The 18,943-nt window shown below is 31.8% G+C and overlaps 1 protein-coding gene across 1 annotated transcript in view; it reads right to left on the reverse strand.

Annotated features, from left to right (window-relative positions):
• The window catches only part of LOC143072411 (DNA polymerase lambda-like), a 28,415-nt gene extending 12,872 nt beyond the window's left edge, over positions 1-15,543 (reverse strand). Inside the window, exons 1-5 of the mRNA XM_076247322.1 lie at positions 14,836-15,543; positions 10,049-10,126; positions 9,517-9,624; positions 6,205-6,384; positions 1,405-1,533 (exon numbers count right to left, since the gene is read on the reverse strand). Of these exons, the coding sequence (XP_076103437.1) occupies positions 1,405-1,533; positions 6,205-6,384; positions 9,517-9,624; positions 10,049-10,126; positions 14,836-15,450 (1,110 nt within the window). The 5' untranslated portion in view covers positions 15,451-15,543. The remainder of the gene's footprint in view (positions 1-1,404; positions 1,534-6,204; positions 6,385-9,516; positions 9,625-10,048; positions 10,127-14,835) is intronic.
• Positions 15,544-18,943: the final 3,400 nt, after the last annotated feature.

Genomic DNA, 18,943 nt, shown 5'->3' on the forward strand with positions numbered 1-18,943 from the left:
TCAAAGAACCCAACCGATTCATTTTTTGTCAAAATCAAACTAAGTTTAATTTTGGACCCTTTGGACCTTAATGTAGACCAATTTGAAAACGGGACCAAAAGTTGAGAATCTACATATACAGTTAGATTCGGCATATCAAAGAACCCCAATTATTCAATTTTGATGAAATCAAACAAAGTTTAATTTTGGACCCTTTGGGCCCCTTTTTCCTAAACTGTTGGGACCAAAACTCCCAAAATCAATACCAACCTTCCTTTTATGGTCATAAGCCTTGTGTTTAAATTTCATAGATTTGTATTTACTTATACTAACATTATAGTGCGAAAACCAAGAAAAATGCTTATTTGGGTCCCTTTTTGGCCCCTAATTCCTAATCTGTTGGGTCCTAAACTCCCAAAATAAATACCAACCTTCCTTTTGTGGTCATAAACATTGTGTTTAAATTTCATAGATTTCCATTTACTTAACCTAAGGTTATTGTGCAAAAACCAAGAAAAATGCTTATTTGGGCCCTTTATTGGCCCCTTATTCCTAAACTATTGAAACCAAAACTCCCAAAATCAATCCCAATCTTTCTTTTGTGGTCATAAACCTTGTGTCAAAATTTCATAGATTTCTATTAACTTAAACTAAAGTTATGGTGCGAAAACCAAGAAAATGCTTATTTGGGCCCTTTTTGGCCCCTTATTCCTAAAATGTTGGGACCAAAACTCCCAAAATCAATACCAACCTTCCTTTTATGGTCATAAACCTTGTGTTAAAATTTCATAGATTTCTATTCACTTTTACTAAAGTTAGAGTGCGAAAACTAAAAGTATTCGGACGACGGACGACGACGACGACGACGACGACGACGACGACGACGCAGACGCCAACGTGATAGCAATATACGACGAAAATTTTTTCAAAATTTGCGGTCGTATAAAAACTTAACACTGAGCAATGAACGGTAAAAATGAGGTCAAGGTCAAATAAAACATGCCAGACTGACATTTACATTGAAAATATTTTCATACATCAAATATAGTTGACCTATTGCATGTAGTAAAGACCAAAACATAAAAACGTAACTTTAACCACTGAACCATGAAAATTAGGTAAAGTCCAGGTTTAAACTTGTTTACTGATCCATGAAATATGGTTGAGGTCAGATGAAAACCATGAAAATGAGGCCAAAGATAATGGACATATGAAATACAGAAACTTCATAAAAAAGGGATGATATATGTAAAAAGTATCAAGAATCAAGGTCTTCCGCCTTCTAAAATATTAAGCTTTTAAGAAGTTAGCTGAAGCCGCTGCTGCTGGTTCACAATCCCTGTCGAGTTTTCGATGACAGAAATTACAGACTCGACAAAAACACTTGCACAAAAAGCTAAATTAAAAATATATATATAAACATACTGTTTTCTCAATTTCGCCAGCCTCTTCTCTTGACATTCTATCTAAAATGTCATCATAGTGCTTCAAACCAACTTCTTGTTGGTGTGTCAACTTTGCCTTTGTTTTGAGATCGTCTAGTGTTCTAAATCCCTGTTACAAAAATACTTAATAATTTTAAACCAGATGCTCCGCAGGGCGCAGCTTTATACGACCACAGAGGTTGAACCCTGAACGGTTGGGGCAAGTATGGACACAACATTCAAGCTGGATTCAGCTCCAAATTTGGATTGTGATTAAATAGTTGACACAGCATAGGTTTCTGACACAGAATGAATGTGTTCTAATGAACTTAAAATTTTTGTTTTCTCTTAGAGCAATTCACTATGCTGTTGAATATTAATCCTCTCAAAAAAATGTTTGAAGAAATTTTCTTTTTTATTTATGAAATTTCAAATGAGAAAAATTGAACCCAATTTTTTTAATCACATCCCCCTTTCCCTTATTCCAAAACTAATCTCAATTAAAATTTCTAATAGAGTTTGCAACAATAACTACTCATTTAAATACATCATAAAATATTAAGATGTAAAAAAACTGCTTGTTATCACTGAATGGTAAAGATTATTTTAATTTATCAGTTGGTAGTAAAAAGTGAATATACATTGTATATTGTATATAACAAAGATTTAAGTTGATTCTGGACAAAGAAAGATAACTCCAATTAAAAAAAAATCTTGCTATTGCACAATATTTTGCAATTAGATATTTCTTGCTTACTATTCTGGACAAAGAAAGATAACTCTAATTAAAAAAAAATTTGCTATTTCACAATATTGTGCAATTAGATATTTCTTGCCATTGAGCAATACTGTGCAATTGAAAAGACTTGCTATTGCACAATACTTAATATAATAATTTTAGATCCTGATTTGGACCAACTTGAAAACTGGGCCCATAATAAAAAATCTAAGTACATTTTTGGATTCAGCATATCAAAGAACCCCAAGATTTCAATTTTTGTTAAAATCAGACTAAGTTTAATTTTGGACCCTTTGGACTTTAGTGTAGACCAATTTGAAAACAGGACCAAAAATGAAGAATCTACATACACAGTTAGATTTGGTATATCAAAGAACCCCATTTATTCAATTTTTGATGAAATCAAACAAAGTTTAATTTTGGACCCCATTTGGACCAACTTGAAAACTGGGCCAATAATCAAGAATCTAAGTACATTTTTAGATTCAGCATATCAAAGAACCTAACTGATTCATTTTTTGTCAAAATCAAACTAAGTTTAATTTTGGACCCTTTGGACCTTAATGTAGACCAATTTGAAAACAGGACCAAAAGTTAAGAATCTACATACATAGTCATGACAGTTAGATTCGGCATATCAAAGAACCCCAATTATTCAATTTTGATGAAATCAAACAAAGTTTAATTTTGGACCCTTTGGGCCCCTTATTCTGTTGGGACCAAAACTCCCAAAATCAATACCAACCTTCCTTTTATGGTCATAAACCTTGTGTTTAAATTTCATAGATTTCTATTTACTTATACTAACGTTATGGTGCGAAAACCAAGAAAAATGCTTATTTGGGTCCCTTTTTGGCCCTTAATTCCTAAACTGTTGGGACCTAAACTCCCAAAATCAATACCAACCTTCCTTTTGTAGTCATTAACATTGTGTTTAAATTTCATTGATTTCTATTTACTTAAACTAAAGTTATTGTGCGAAAACCAAGAATAATGCTTATTTGGGCCCTTTTTTGGCCCCTAATTCCTAAACTGTTGAAACCAAAACTCCCAAAATCAATCCCAACCGTTCTTTTGTGGTCATAAACCTTGTGTCAAAATTTCATAGATTTCTATTAACTTAAACTAAAGTTATAGTGCGAAAACCAAGAAAATGCTTATTTGGGCCCTTTTTGGCCCCTAATTCCTAAAATGTTGGGACCAAAACTCCCAAAATCAATACCAACCTTCCTTTTGTGGTCATAAACCTTGTGTTAAAATTTCATAGATTTCCATTCACTTTTACTAAAGTTAGAGTGCGAAAACTAAAAGTATTCGGACGACGACGACGACGCAGACGACGACGCCAACGTGATAGCAATATACGACGAAAAATTTTTCAAATTTTGCGGTAGTATAAAAATGTTTTAATCCTAAGCATATAACTGTAAAGTAGGAACGTTTTGTTAGGCTTTAACCTGCAGTGATGTCAACTAGTTTTGTAAGATCACAATCCTCCTCTTTAAAAGTCACGATCAGTGGAATACCAAAAAGTTACATGAAAGAACATTCAGGGCACCTGTATTCATACATCAGACCTAACTGCCTGGAGGTAAATTGCTTTGCTGGGCACAGCTGGATAAGACTGCGGAGGTTTTGGCAAAAATGGACACAATATTTGCACTTGATACAGGTCTGAATTCGGATTGTAAATAAATATTTGTCACATAATAGGTTTCTGACTCAGAATAACTGTAGTCAAAGACCAAAAAAAAAATTAAAAATTAACCCCCCTTTTTTATGCTTTTGTGCAATATACTATGCTGTTGTGTATTGAACCACACCCCCCCCCCCCTCCCCAATAAATTTGAAGAATTTTTGTTTAATTTCTGAAATCTGAAATGAGAAAAAATTGCTCTCCCCTAATTTCTTCACACACCCTTTTTTCAAAAAAAATTCTTTCCTTCAAGATATGGTCTCAATTCAAATTTCCATTGGAGTTTGCAATCATTATTACCCATTTAAATACATCATTAGAGACTTCAAATAGATAATTTAAAACTGTGTAAGGGAGGTATTCCAACATTGTACAATATTTTTTTTTATTACCTCCCTTACACTGCTTTTAAATTGTCCATTAACCAGAAAACCCTTGTTTTTCCCCCTTTTCTGTCTCTTATTCCTACACAGTTTCAGCCATAACCCCCCAAAGCCAATCCTAACCATCCCTTTGTGGTATGGGAACTTGTGGTATAATTTCAGAGAGATCCAAACACAAGTTTTTGTCTGGAAACCAAAGAAAAATGCTTATTTGGGCCTTTTTATGGCCCATTATTCCATAACCCCCAAAATCAATCCCAACCTTCTTTTGGGGTTACATTAACCTTCTGTTTTAATTCATATATTTCTATTTACTTAACTTTAAGTTATTGTGCAAAAAACAAATGTCTTCAAACAATGACGACAAGGACATGATACCAATATAGGACAGCAAAATATAAAAAAGGCTATATATGCCCTCAATTTTAGAATTCGTTCAGACATGTTTGTTTTATTCAGAAATATATGTACAGTGAGTGTTCTACAAGGATCACAAGTCCTTCTTCTACTAGTTTGTTTTAAATATGTACTACTTTCCTGTACGTTCTTTTTTGATTGGGCATAGTTAGGTGGTGTTACATCTCACAAAGTCTATTCAAATTATCAGGCAAAAAAATCTGCTCCAGCCGGTGCTAGTTGCTGTCTCAAACTTGCAGTAAGGTGAGAGTTTTTTTTCTTTATATACTTGTTTTGTTTGAATGTACATGAGACAATAGTATAGACTTCATATTAGTTAGATGTACATGAGACAAAATTAGACTTGATGTTATTTGAATGTACAGGTAATCAAGTCTATACTATTGTCTCATGTACATTCAAATAATATCAAGTCTATACCCATGTACATGCATGTACTGATAATCAGGTTGTCTGCACGTTGATATTGTAAAATATCAGCTGTGATTCACAATTTGAAGCTTTTTGTCGAGTGAGCGCAGCGAAAAAGATAAAAAAGTCTTCATATTGTATCAAACAGCTGATATTTTACAATATCAATATGCAGATAACCTGATACTCGATTTATAGGGCTGTATTTGCGTCTTTTGGAAGTATTTTCTTAGTTTCACCTGAGCAACCGGAAGATGACTTTATAACGTCAGGTCAAACCTATCAACATCAGTTCAAACATTATGATGTCACTGATATGTCCTGGTCATTAAGACTGGGTCAACGTATTTGACGTCACAAAGCCGTGATATGCAATTTTATCATATACTTAAAGAAAATAATGCTATAATTGTACCCCATGATAAAACGTATTTGTAAATATATTTATTCATTGAATTTGAAGAATTGCCTGAGCCGTGTGATATGTCTTTTGTTATCAACTGCTTCCAGTTTATAACAACTGCTTCCGTTTCATATCAACTGCTTCCGGTTATTATCGCATGCTTTGCTGTAACGTTATCGCATGACATTTCGACGTCATTCGTCCAATTCTAACGAAATATGTACCTCAATGGCACGTTTTTTTTTATTATTAAAATATAACACAGTTGGATAAAAAGAAAACATAAGGAATCAGAAAATATATTATTTAAAAAATTCAAAACAAATATTTTTTCAAAGTTTAAAAATAGTTTTGTCTGTATGTCTCTTGTTGAAGTATATGATAAAAAGAACATAACATGTCATTTTTCATTTCAGACCCCTTATCATCCCATGGTCAAAATCATCCCTCGAACCTGTCGGCTCAAGGACTGATATCTTGACCTAGGGCTGATAAGGGGTCTGATATTAAAAATGCCATGTTAAAATCTATATTTATTAAGAGCTGAGCAGAATGATATAGACAGTTGGACAACTGATAAATAACTAATATCAAGTCTATGATATTGTCTCCTGTACATATAACTAATACCAAGTGTATACTAATGTTTTATGTATATCTAACTTTTATTCTAAAATATTGTCTCATGTACATCTATGATCTAACTATTATGAAGTATATATCAACTTGATGAACAAAGAATAATACAACACCTGCTGATACCACTGTCGACTTGTTACAGCGCCAGCACCCCAAACATTGCTGAAAAGTTCCAACGTTTTTATCTCTTCGTTAGATTTAAATTCATCTAACTTCCGTAATCCACCACTTTCTATAATTTCCCAAATTTTATCAGCCAGTTTTGCTCCAATGGCTGGTAAAGACTTTGCTTCCTGTAAAGAAATAATATGACATTCCATAAAAGGTTCTTTATTTCTGATTTTTTAAATTCTATAATAAGGCTATTTTTCTCCATACATTAGTTGATTGCCCATAATTCTCTTTTCTTTATATTTTATCATGTTTAAGTCTCAACTGTTCTGCATTTTTAACCTATTTTTCTCAATAGTGTACATTTAGTATTTTTTGTTCATCATAAATCATTCCATATACCAAATATAGTTGACCTATTGCTAACAGCACCTGAAAGCAAACTTTACTTTGAAAACAAAAAATTACCAATGAACCATGAATATGAAGTCAAGGTCAAATAAACACTGTCAGATAATGTGTACACCATGTAATTATTAAAAATACCAAAGAAAGTTGAACTATTGCTTACAGTATCTGAAAAAGAAAACTGAAAAATCCCCACTTTTTTTAATGAATAACTAAACCCCGAAACTTGGAAACAAAATAATCTAAAATCTTTTTTTTTTCCCCAACAATACAGGGTAAAATATTTTGCCCCATAACACCCATTTTTCTTAAATAAAAGGTACTGATTGAAAAGAAAATACAAATGCAATGTCAGCCATGTAGTTGAGAGGAAAAATAAAGAACTGACGAAGGCCAATGGCCGAAACGTCTTGAAAAATTGGTTTATTTATACAATTATATATAGTATGTTCCGTATTGGAATTTTGAAAACAAGGATTAAATAAAAGGTTTAATAAGCTCATAAAAGGTCATTTTCCAAAATTAAAGCAGATTCTTGATTTGTTTTCTTTTGATTTGAGACCCAAATAAAACCAATGCAAATGTAAGGTATAAGTCTGAGTCAGCCTTTTCCTGCCATATTTTAAAACTCAAATACCTCAAAAAGAAGCTCCATAACCTATCAATAGTTTTAGCTTATTTTGTTCCTTTACTGAAACTCTTTCAAATAACTTACATGTATAGCATCAATTTTAATTCCTTATTTTTAATATTTCACACATCATTAAAAGATATAAACCAGATGCTCCGCAGGGCGTAGCTTTATACGACCGCAGAGGTTGAACCCTGAACGGTTGGGGCAAGTATGGACACAACATTCAAGCTGGATTCAGCTCTAAATTTGGATTGTGATTAAATAGTTGACACAGCATAGGTTTCTGACACAGAATGAATGTGTTCTAATGAACTTAAAATTTTTGTTTTCTCTTAGAGCAATTCACTATGCTGTTGAATATTAATCCTCTCAAAAAAATGTTTGAAGAAATTTTCTTTTTTATTTATGAAATTTCAAATGAGAAAAATTGAACCCAATTTTTTTAATCACATCCCCCTTTCCCTTATTCCAAAACTAATCTCAATTAAAATTTCTAATGGAGTTTGTAACAATAACTACTCATTTAAATACATAGATGTAAAAAAACTGCTTGTTATCACTGAATGGTAAAGATTATTTTAATTTATCAGTTGGTAGTAAAAAGTGAATATACATTGTATATTGTATATAACAAAGATTTAAGTTGATTCTGGACAAAGAAAGATAACTCCAATTAAAAAAAAATCTTGCTATTGCACAATATTTTGCAATTAGATATTTCTTGCTTACTATTCTGGACAAAGAAAGATAACTCTAATTAAAAAAAAAATTGCTATTTCACAATATTGTGCAATTAGATATTTCTTGCCATTGCGCAATACTGTGCAATTGAAAAGACTTGCTATTGCACAATACTTAATATAATAATTTTAGATCCTGATTTGGACCAACTTGAAAACTGGGCCCATAATAAAAAATCTAAGTACATTTTTGGATTCAGCATATCAAAGAACCCCAAGATTTCAATTTTTGTTAAAATCAGACTAAGTTTAATTTTGGACCCTTTGAACTTTAGTGTAGACCAATTTGAAAACAGGACCAAAAATGAAGAATCTACATACACAGTTAGATTTGGTATATCAAAGAACCCCATTTATTCAATTTTTGATGAAATCAAACAAAGTTTAATTTTGGACCCCGATTTGGACCAACTTGAAAACTGGGCCAATAATCAAGAATCTAAGTACATTTTTAGATTCAGCATATCAAAGAACCTAACTGATTCATTTTTTGTCAAAATCAAACTAGTTTAATTTTGGACCCTTTGGACCTTAATGTAGACCAATTTGAAAACGGGACCAAAAGTTAAGAATCTACATACACAGTCATGACAGTTAGATTCGGCATATCAAAGAACCCCAATTATTCAATTTTGATGAAATCAAACAAAGTTTAATTTTGGACCCTTTGGGCCCCTTATTATGTTGGGACCAAAACTCCCAAAATCAATACCAACCTTCCTTTTATGGTCATAAACCTTGTGTTTAAATTTCATAGATTTCTATTTACTTATACTAACGTTATGGTGCGAAAACCAAGAAAAATGCTTATTTGGGTCCCTTTTTGGCCCCTAATTCCTAAACTGTTGGGACCTAAACTCCCAAAATCAATACCAACCTTCCTTTTGTAGTCATTAACATTGAGTTTAAATTTCATTGATTTCTATTTACTTAAACTAAAGTTATTGTGCGAAATTTATTTGGGCCCTTTTTTGGCCCCTAATTCCTAAACTGTTGAAACCAAAACTCCCAAAATCAATCCCAACCGTTCTTTTGTGGTCATAAACCTTGTGTCAAAATTTCATAGATTTCTATTAACTTAAACTAAAGTTATAGTGCGAAAACCAAGAAAATGCTTATTTGGGCCCTTTTTGGCCCCTAATTCCTAAAATGTTGGGACCAAAACTCCCAAAATCAATACCAACCTTCCTTTTGTGGTCATAAACCTTGTGTTAAAATTTCATAGATTTCCATTCACTTTTACTAAAGTTAGAGTGCGAAAACTAAAAGTATTCGGACGACGACGACGACGACGATGCAGAGGACGACGCCAACGTGATAGCAATATACGACGAAAAATTTTTCAAATTTTGCGGTCGTATAAAAATTATATACTCAACATGTATGCCATCATTATGAATTTTGTACTTCATTTTAGAATATTATACTGCATTTATTAACCTCAACTATTGTATTTGTATTTATATTGTATGTTTCTCAGTATGCATGCACCCATTACATTTATTATGATTCTAATTTTAATGCCAGCATACCTCCCAAGTTGTGATTTTCTTTGGGTGTTTCTTGAGAACCTGGATTGCTTTCTGGTATCCAAAAGCTCTCCACTTGTCACTTGTACTTTCATACTTTTTAACCATTTCCTGAATTGATTGAATGAATGAATAAATGAATATTTCATTTGCGAAAGCATAAATAACATGCTATGACATTAAAAATGCTTGTAATCAATGTTGCAAATAAATTAAAGTTGCATTAATTTCCAAGGTTATCGAATATGAAATAAATCTCATTTTGTTCATACATGAACATGCATAAAGTAAACTTTGTTAACTGAACTGAAAAATCAATATAGAGTTGTAACCTTATTCAAAACTAATATAGATTATTGCACATGCTCATTTATGAGCTTTTTCAACCTGACATGCCCAGTCATGATTCATCTTCGTTATCCTTATATTTTAATATTTGAAGATTAAGCTGATTAAAATGTTTAATAAAAATTTACAAAAATGTATGATATATGATACATGGTATGATATGTAGAAATGTAGGAGTTATACAAACCTCTAATTTTTCTGTAATGTGGCTGTTGAGATTAGGTATTGGGTTCAAAGAAGACTGTGCACAAACCCAGTTACCTTTCTGAAAAAAAACTAAGAAGCTCAAATATACTAATTACAAAAAATAAAAAATAAAACTTTCAAAAAGTGAAATAATCAAAACTTAGTTTAGTATTTTTAAAGTTCGATCAAATATCTAAAACTATCAAATTTAAAAACAAAATTAGAATTTTATAAAATTTTAATTATTTGGTTAAAATTTCAAAATATCAAAACTTTTCAAAAATTTGGAATTCTGATATTTTAAAACTTTGATCAAATTTCAAAAATCTAAAATTTCAAAACTTTTTAAATTTTTGAATTGATTAGTGTTACGTTTACACATACAACACAAACTTTTTTTGTTTTTTGAAAATATTTCAATTGTTCAACATCAATTTTTTGGTTCGTTGAAACATTTCAGATTTTTCTCATTACTGTTGTTTTTATAACGCCATTTCTATAGCTACAATGTATAACCATGCATTTTTGATAAGCCCCGCCTACTAACCCATATGAAATATACAGGATTTTTAACAAAACTGACGCTAAGCACAAATATATGTATGGATATAAAGGTCAAGGAACAGTAAATGCGCTATGTTTGGTAAAATTTTGCATATCAGTTAAGCCTGTTGAATCATATCTGAAAATCACAAAAAAAATGCCTTTATCTCTTTTCTCCCTTAAATATTACTATTTGAATTCTTAAACTAGATGCTCTCAAGAGCCTGTGTCGCTCACCTGTATTTATTGATGCTTTGGAAATCATGTAAAATACATGAAATAAGGTTAAAACATAATTAATAGTATAATATATTAGATATTATTAGATATTATCATGACTGTAATGATATCTAAGATACTAACAAACAACATGAACAAGAGGCTGTCAGAGCGACAGCAAACCGCATATATTAACATTTATTTGTGTCCTGGCATTTTTCAATATTACAAGAACCATAGTTGCTGAACGTCGAAAGAGAAAATGGTCAATATCAAATTAGACCTCCTTTTTGTCATCAGTAAAAAGTTAACATATTAAAATTTTAATGCTTTGGTTAAATGGTTCAATAGCAAATCCAACAACATAACTGGAAACACAATTTTTCAATCTTTCAAGAATCATATAACTCCTGAACAGTAAAAGTTAGATTTGCTCAATCTAAATGCTTAAGTTTCAGATACATGTATATAAAACAAAAATTGCATTTTCTCGTTTTTTCAATTTTAGCCATGTCAGCCATGTTGGTTGGAAGGCAGGGTCATCTGACACATTTTTTGAACTAGATACATGTACCTTTATGATGATTATGGCCAAGTTTGGTTAAATTTGTCTCAGTAGTTTAAGAAAAGAAGATTTTTGTAAAAGATAACAAAATTTTACAAAAAATGGTTAAAAATTGACTACATGTAAATAAGCCAATTACTCCTTTTAAAGTTGATGACTGACAATTTTTGTCATGTTGACCTATTTGTAGATCTTACTTTGCCAAACATTATTGCTGTTTACAGTTTTTCTCTATTTATAATAAAATTCAAGTTAATAAACAAACAGGTGCTTGGCAGGGCACAGCTTTTTACAACCACAGAGGTCGAACCCTAATATATAATTTGAATTACCTCCCCTACACTGCTTTTAAATTGTCTAAATTGTTCATTGACCAGAAAAATCTATTTTTTCCCCTTTTTTGCCCCTAATTCCAAAACGTTTTGAGCCATAACCCCCCAAATCAATACTAACTAGTTATCCCTTCATGGTATGGACACTTGTGGTATAATTTCAGAGAGATTCATACATTTAAACACAAGTTATTGTTTGAAAATTTCAAAAATGCTTATTTTGGCCCCCTTTTTGTCCCCTAATTTCCTATCGATTGGGACCATCACCCCCAAAAGCAATCCCAACCTTCCAGTAGTGGTATTGAACCTTCTAGTAAAAATTTATAGAGATCCATTCACATAAATTAAAGTTTTTGTCCGAACACTAAATGTGTCCTCGGACGACATGATAGCATTATACAAAGCATTTTTTTTTTTTATGGTCGTAGGAAAACTGCAAAATTTCCTTAAATTTACCAATTCTGAGGCAGCAACCTAACAACAGGTTGTTGTATTAGTCTGAAAATTTGTTGACGGATAGATCTTAACCTATTGAACAGTTTTACTCCATGTCAGATTTGCTCTTATATTTTAATGCTTTAAATTTAGTAAAATTAAGCAAAAAAAACCCTAGGCTACATGAATGTTCTATTTTTAGCCATGGCGGCCATATTGGTTGGCACGTGGGGTCATCAGACATGTCAGACACTTTTTTTTTAAACTAGATACCTTAGTGATGATAGTGGTAAAGTTTGGTTAAATTTCATCAAGTACAAAAACCATGTACATGTAGTTTCAGAGGAAAAGATTTTAGTGAAAGTTAACAGACGAAGAAAGACACCAAATGATGAGAAAAACACATTTGACCTTTCAGGTCAGGTGAGCTAAAAATAGGTGAACATTTGAATAAATGTATTTACACTTTTGATATTTAGCTGTATTTTGCCTCCGAAAGACCTTTTGTCACCTACGAATAACCTTTTGACGTCAAACAACAATCACTTTTAAGTTGTGACGTCAAATGTTTTGAATTATATATATATGATGTCAAAGTTTACGGGAACCTGTGTGATGTTATGTAATGGTGGACAAATTTGCATACAAGTGTAAATATGTCTATAGGAAGCACATGAAATCAACGAAAAAAGTTCTTATTTTCATTTTTTTTATTGTTTTGGTATTATCATGGAAGTATTATATTGACAGGAACTCCAACAAGCGGACTTCAAACGTTTATAGTGCGATGCCGCAAAATCGTTAAGTATCTGTTAATTAACTCGACATGTCTTATAGATGCATGGGTTCCGATCAAATTTTTGGAACCTCGTGAATGGTCGTAATTACGGAACATACTGAAATAACCGGATGTGTACTTAATTGTCAAGGAAATGACATTTACCGACCATGTGAATGACAAATATGTCAGTTTTTACGGGTTTTGGTGCTTAAAAACAAATAAAAAGAAACGAAACGAAATCCCTGGCTACGACTGTTTTCACCAAATAAAAAAAAAAAAAAAAAATGAAAAGTAAAAATACTCACAAGCCATAAACATTTCAGTTTAAGTTGCAATCAATTTTAAAATAGTAAGATTTTTATTCATGAGAGAGCTGTTGGCTAAACACGTGTAACTGTTATATACATATATATGCATGTTAGGCTTGAAAATCATAAAGTTCTCATGTAAAGTAAACGGAAAAGTTTTTATCAGTAATTATTATCGCGTTTTGACAAAATATTCTAATAAGTGTATAATGAAAGAATTTCCAAAAAAATTTAATCCAAAAGTTGGCCGGGAGGAGACGGGGTGAAAGAGCTTTGATCCGAAAAAAATATCATATATTTTGATTTATTGTTTACTGAAAGTCCAATGGCAAATATTTCATTCAATTAAACAAGAAACAGAAACATAAATTGCTTAGCATACGGCGTATAAGATGTTTCAGAACTGTTAAGCTTTTAAACACATAAATAAATTCTAATTTGGTTTCCATGATAAAAAAAAGGTTAAACTGCTTAGGGCCCATCATGGTGATCGTTCTTTAAATGCATCCAGAAATATTAAAAGCCATCCGTAAAAAATAAATCTGTCAGACGTCAGATTGAGTAATCTCGGACTAGGTTGAATGTTTAAGATTGTTTACAACTTTAGAATTATCATAAAAGGTGTAACAATTCATCTGCATGTCTCGTAACCTGATATTGCTATGTATTGGTCATCACATGCGTGTAATTATTAACCTCTTTTAGTCTTTAAAACATATTTGATAAATAAGTTAACAACATTTTACGATAGAGAAAAGCATAAATATTTGTGTAACACTCGATAAAAGTTTACAATCTTTAACTTAAAATTTGAGTTATCTGGCACCATCTGGCACACTACAAGGGCATCACATTATTTTCTGCAAACACTCTACTTCAGAATCATGTAATTTTCATAATCCGATATTTCCCGATTTCCAAGTTCCAATGATTAAAACATACTTAACAAAACTAAAAATAAGCTTGCCCTCTTTCCGAATGCAGTTAATTTTCTTATGCCATTCTGTTAAATATGGACCGATTTTTTCGATCTTTTCAGCGTTGTTCTTCATTTATTGAACGGAAACAGGTGTTGTTATTCATGTGGCGATTCACAAATAACCACGGGAGTTTCCGTGTTTATTTACATTGGTAGGTAGATAAGACAATCGATATCAAATCACGTGATAAGACCAGCTTCAGTTAAAAGAACAGGCGAAGCGGCATCACAGATACGGTACCCCACAAAGGAGTTATCACGTACTTGACAAACTGAGTCGGAACCTTTTATTTTCTTAAAGAAATCAGTGGGATGGGAATGTGCTAATTTTTCGTTGGAGTTCCTGTCAATATAATACTTCCATGGTATTATTAAGTATATATATATGACTTCCATTTTCACTGTTACAACACACATTTTTTATTAGCATGTTTAGGGTCCAGCTGAGGCCCACCACTGGGTGTAGAATTTTCTCACTACATTGAGGAACCTTTGGTGGCTTCAGCTGGTATCTGCTCTTTGGTGGGGTTGTTGTCTCTTTGACATATTCCCATTTCTATTCTCAATTTTATTGTATTATCATGATCATTATTCGGGAAGTTAATTCAATTAATTTATTCTATTACCTTCAACATGCCCTCAGTTGATGGAACAGAGACTTTTCGATTTAGCTTTACATCATCATCACTTGTTTCATATTCACTACTATTACCACTCTCACATTCATTACTCCTTTTTTGTTTTGATTCATTAATATGAATTCTACTTGGTGTACAAACAGGAGCCACCTTAAGTGTTCCTGAAAATGTTGTTTGTTTATTTTCCCTCACAGCATCTTCAGGATTTATCTCAAATGTTTTACTGACATTTTGCACATCGGTTTTAAAGATGAGCAAATTTCTGTTGATGATAAAACTGTCTATGTTAACTAGTGATTTTTCTCTAAAACATCTACTAAGCCAATTAGTGTTAACCACATTAATATGACCAGGAATTGTTTCAACTTGTAGAATACTTAGAAGTCTTGTTATATCAATCTTTTCTTCCACAATTATATATGTAGTGTCTGTAGTCAGCTCATCGGAGAAAGACCCTCCATATTTCTTAAGCTGAGTTTTGAAGATTTTCATTCTGGCATTTTCAATTCCTGCCTTCATAATGTAGGCATTGACACCATTCATAAAACTGTAATTTACTTCTGTCTCAAAATGTTTGGGAAGTTTCCTTTTTTTGCTGTCCATTGCGAGTAGTTAAAAAAACATAAATAAATAAATAAATAAATAAATACATAAATATTACTGTTAAAAATAAATTGCACAAGGAATCGGAAGTTGTCCAAAGGTTTATAAAACTTTACAAAGTAGGTTCGGAAAAGGCTCTCCGTGTTTCACAACTAGGATGTACATGTGAACTCGTACCTTCGGCAACTCGTACTCAACCAAATCGTACCCTATTTATCCAACTAGTACCTAATATTTGTTTTAACATAATTGTATACTGCTTCATTTATTATGATTTTGTAATTGATTTAGTGACAGGATTTATATTTCAAACAAATCTTCAAGTTTTGATCAATCCATCTTTTTATCGGAATTTTTGTTTTTGGAATATTATAAAGGTTCTTGTATTTCTCGGGAAATCGTGGTACCAGTATTTTACTGAATAATTCGATGGACATGTGATTTCTTTCGTTTAAGTATAAAATCTATTATGAATAACTTTCTAATAGAAAATCTATCTCTTTTTCTTGTTTTATCAGCTGATTCTACAACTCTTTACAAATGTCTATATTAAGGTGAATAACATGTATTGGTTTCACTTGGTTTGCCATAATTATGATATACAATTTTATTTTATAATGCAATTTTATTATCGTGCACAGCCAAAAATCGACAAAATAATTTAAGAGAAGCGTTATTATAATTATTGATATAAGCTCACCAAATACTTTTACACGCAAGTAGTCGGCGGGTCGACGGTTCGTTAGTCCAGAGACTTGTATACACTTCCCTCCTCCTTTATTCGGACTTGGAACCGGCAGTTTACACGTCAAATGTTTTCTTTTCTGAAACATACTTTCTTCTTACTGCTGCTGATTGGGTACTTCCCAATTTAATGTATGTAACATTAACTTGTAACTTCACTTTATTGTCCAAAAAAACAAACATTGAAGGATGAAATGCATAAACCAGTTCATCATAATTCTTGTGGAATGCTTTTATTCCATTACTGGTACGTCTTGCTGTAGATAGAGTTTCAGCCAATACGGATGGTTGGAACAAAGCACTGTGTCAGCAACATATATATGTGGCTAAAACATAATCAGCAAAAGCTTCTATTTTCTTCTCTTTTGGCATATCTTGTATTAAATATTCAAAGTTTTCTTTTCTCTCTGTACATGGAAATTCTAATACATTTTAAGTCATTTCTCTCCAGATGCTAATTTTCATGGTGAAATATCTTCGAACATGATGATACTTTTTAAGGGGGCTCGCGGGTCTAAATGATTTTTTTTATTTAATATAGGATTTCTCTACATTTTTCTATAAATGAACTTTATCTTATACTTAATAGAAAAATGAAATAAAAAAAATGGGGTCAACGTTCATTTACGCTCACAATCTGCCTTCGAAAGAAGCATACATTTTTGTTAATGTCCTTTTTTTCTGTTGAACTAATAGGAGAAATAGCGGTAATATCGAAATAAAAAAAAGAACTAAATTATACAGAAATCGCTAAAATTTTACAATTATTTAGTTTATGTACAGCTTATTCGAAAACAACAATAAAAAATATAGGTCACCGATGAGTTAAAAAAGATATTTCAATTTTAATGCCAGAAAATGGCATTTTTGCACCAAAGGGAGATAATTTGGAGCTTTTTCAATGATATCTACATTTTAAAAGTCCGTTGGGGCCAACACGAATTGATTTTTTGGAATGATTTTTGTACCATATGATAAAGTAACAGCTACTTAAGGTAATCAACAAAATTTGTAATGAAAAATTAATGTTTAATTTTTTCTGAAAATCTTATACCCGCGAGGCCAAAAATAAGAATAAATATTAATCATTGATATCTATGATAGATATCATTTTATGTACAGCAAAATTGGCGCAAATGAGTTACGATTATTGGCACAATTGATACATTTGGAAAACAAAATTTTTCGCAAATCATCGGCGGATACCCATGAAAAACAGTAATTGGCACAAAAGGACTGCTGCCGGTATATCTACAATATTAGAATATCTAAAATTATATTTACAATCTTTCAATACAACTAAATCATGTAAGCATGGTGGTGACAATTTATATAAAATTTGTTGTAAAACACTCAATAGCCATGTTACGCATACGTCTTATTTTCAGTGATGGAACCTTTGCTCGTAAAAGTAGTTCATCATATGAACTAACATAGTCTTCATTTATAAATCGTAAAGCCCTTTCCTGAATTTTTTCAAATTTGGTGGTGTTATTTTTGTGGCAAAAATGCCATGCCAAAGGACAAAAATTAAAATTAGATTAAAAAAAATGTGTGGAAAATGGTCAATTTATTCAATTTAGTTTAGGTAGCAGCCAATGCGCTTTAAAACATTCAGTTGTTGGAATCACGGTGGGTAAGGTTGTCCTGCGAGAGAACGTTCTGTGCTGGTGATTTGGTCCTGTCAGGTGCTGGTGGGTCCTGATTCTGGGCTGGTGGGTTCGTTTACATTGTATCAGAACGGCAATAAAACAACCGTTTTGTTGCTTAATTTTTCTCTGATACGTCATTAGTACCATTCAGAGAATATTACAACAATTTGTTATTGCAAAAGTCGTGGAAGTTCGCCAAACGCAATTGTCCTGACGATGTGCAGGTGATTAGAAAACCGGTCCTGGTTCTGTGCCTTTATGTTTTAGTTAAAAGTGGCATATATTCATGATCATTGATGCTTTACTGTTATGACTAATTAACTGGTATTTGCTTTCTTGAAATTGCTATTGTTGTGAATCTGTTTACTGTTATTATGAGAGAAAAAAATACCCCTAATTTTTTTTTTTTTAAATTAACTGCAATCTTATTTCTTGACCTGTTAATGAAACCCCTCTTGCCCCTATTAAGATAAGAAAATATGTTTACGATTTTCGGGATTACGGTCTTTTTGCATGATCACCAAAATTCATTGTAAATAAACTCATCATAGATACCAGGACTAAATTTAGTATATACGCCAGACGCGCGTTTCGACTACAAAAGACTCATCAGTGACGCTCGAATCCAAAAAAGTTAAAAACGTCAAATAAAGTACGAAGTTGAAGAGCATTGAGGACCAAAATTCCTAAAAGTTTTGCCAAATACAGCTAAGGTAATCTATGTCTGAGGTAAAAAAAAAAAAAAAAAAGCCTTATTAGTATTTCAAAAAATTCAAAAATTTGTAAATTATACAATTAAGAATTGAATGCTTCTTTTTGTAACTTCATTGGGGTGTAAAAGCGTTGACCGAAGAACATTTTGTATGAAATGCGGAAGCGCTTCATACTAAAGATGTGCGCACGGTCAACGCTTTTACAACCCAATGAAGTTACAAAAAGAAGCATTCAATACTTAAAATTACATTTTTTAGCTATGATCATAAAAACACGAATTTTATAATTGTTTTATTTAATTCACCTGTGCACTTTAATGTGGGACCACGTTTTATCATGAATGAAAAGTTTTATTGAGTGATGCAATTGCTTTAGGAATAACA

The sequence above is a fragment of the Mytilus galloprovincialis genome, chromosome 4 (genome assembly GCF_965363235.1).
Source record: "Mytilus galloprovincialis chromosome 4, xbMytGall1.hap1.1, whole genome shotgun sequence".
In the NCBI taxonomy this organism is placed as follows: domain Eukaryota; kingdom Metazoa; phylum Mollusca; class Bivalvia; order Mytilida; family Mytilidae; genus Mytilus; species Mytilus galloprovincialis.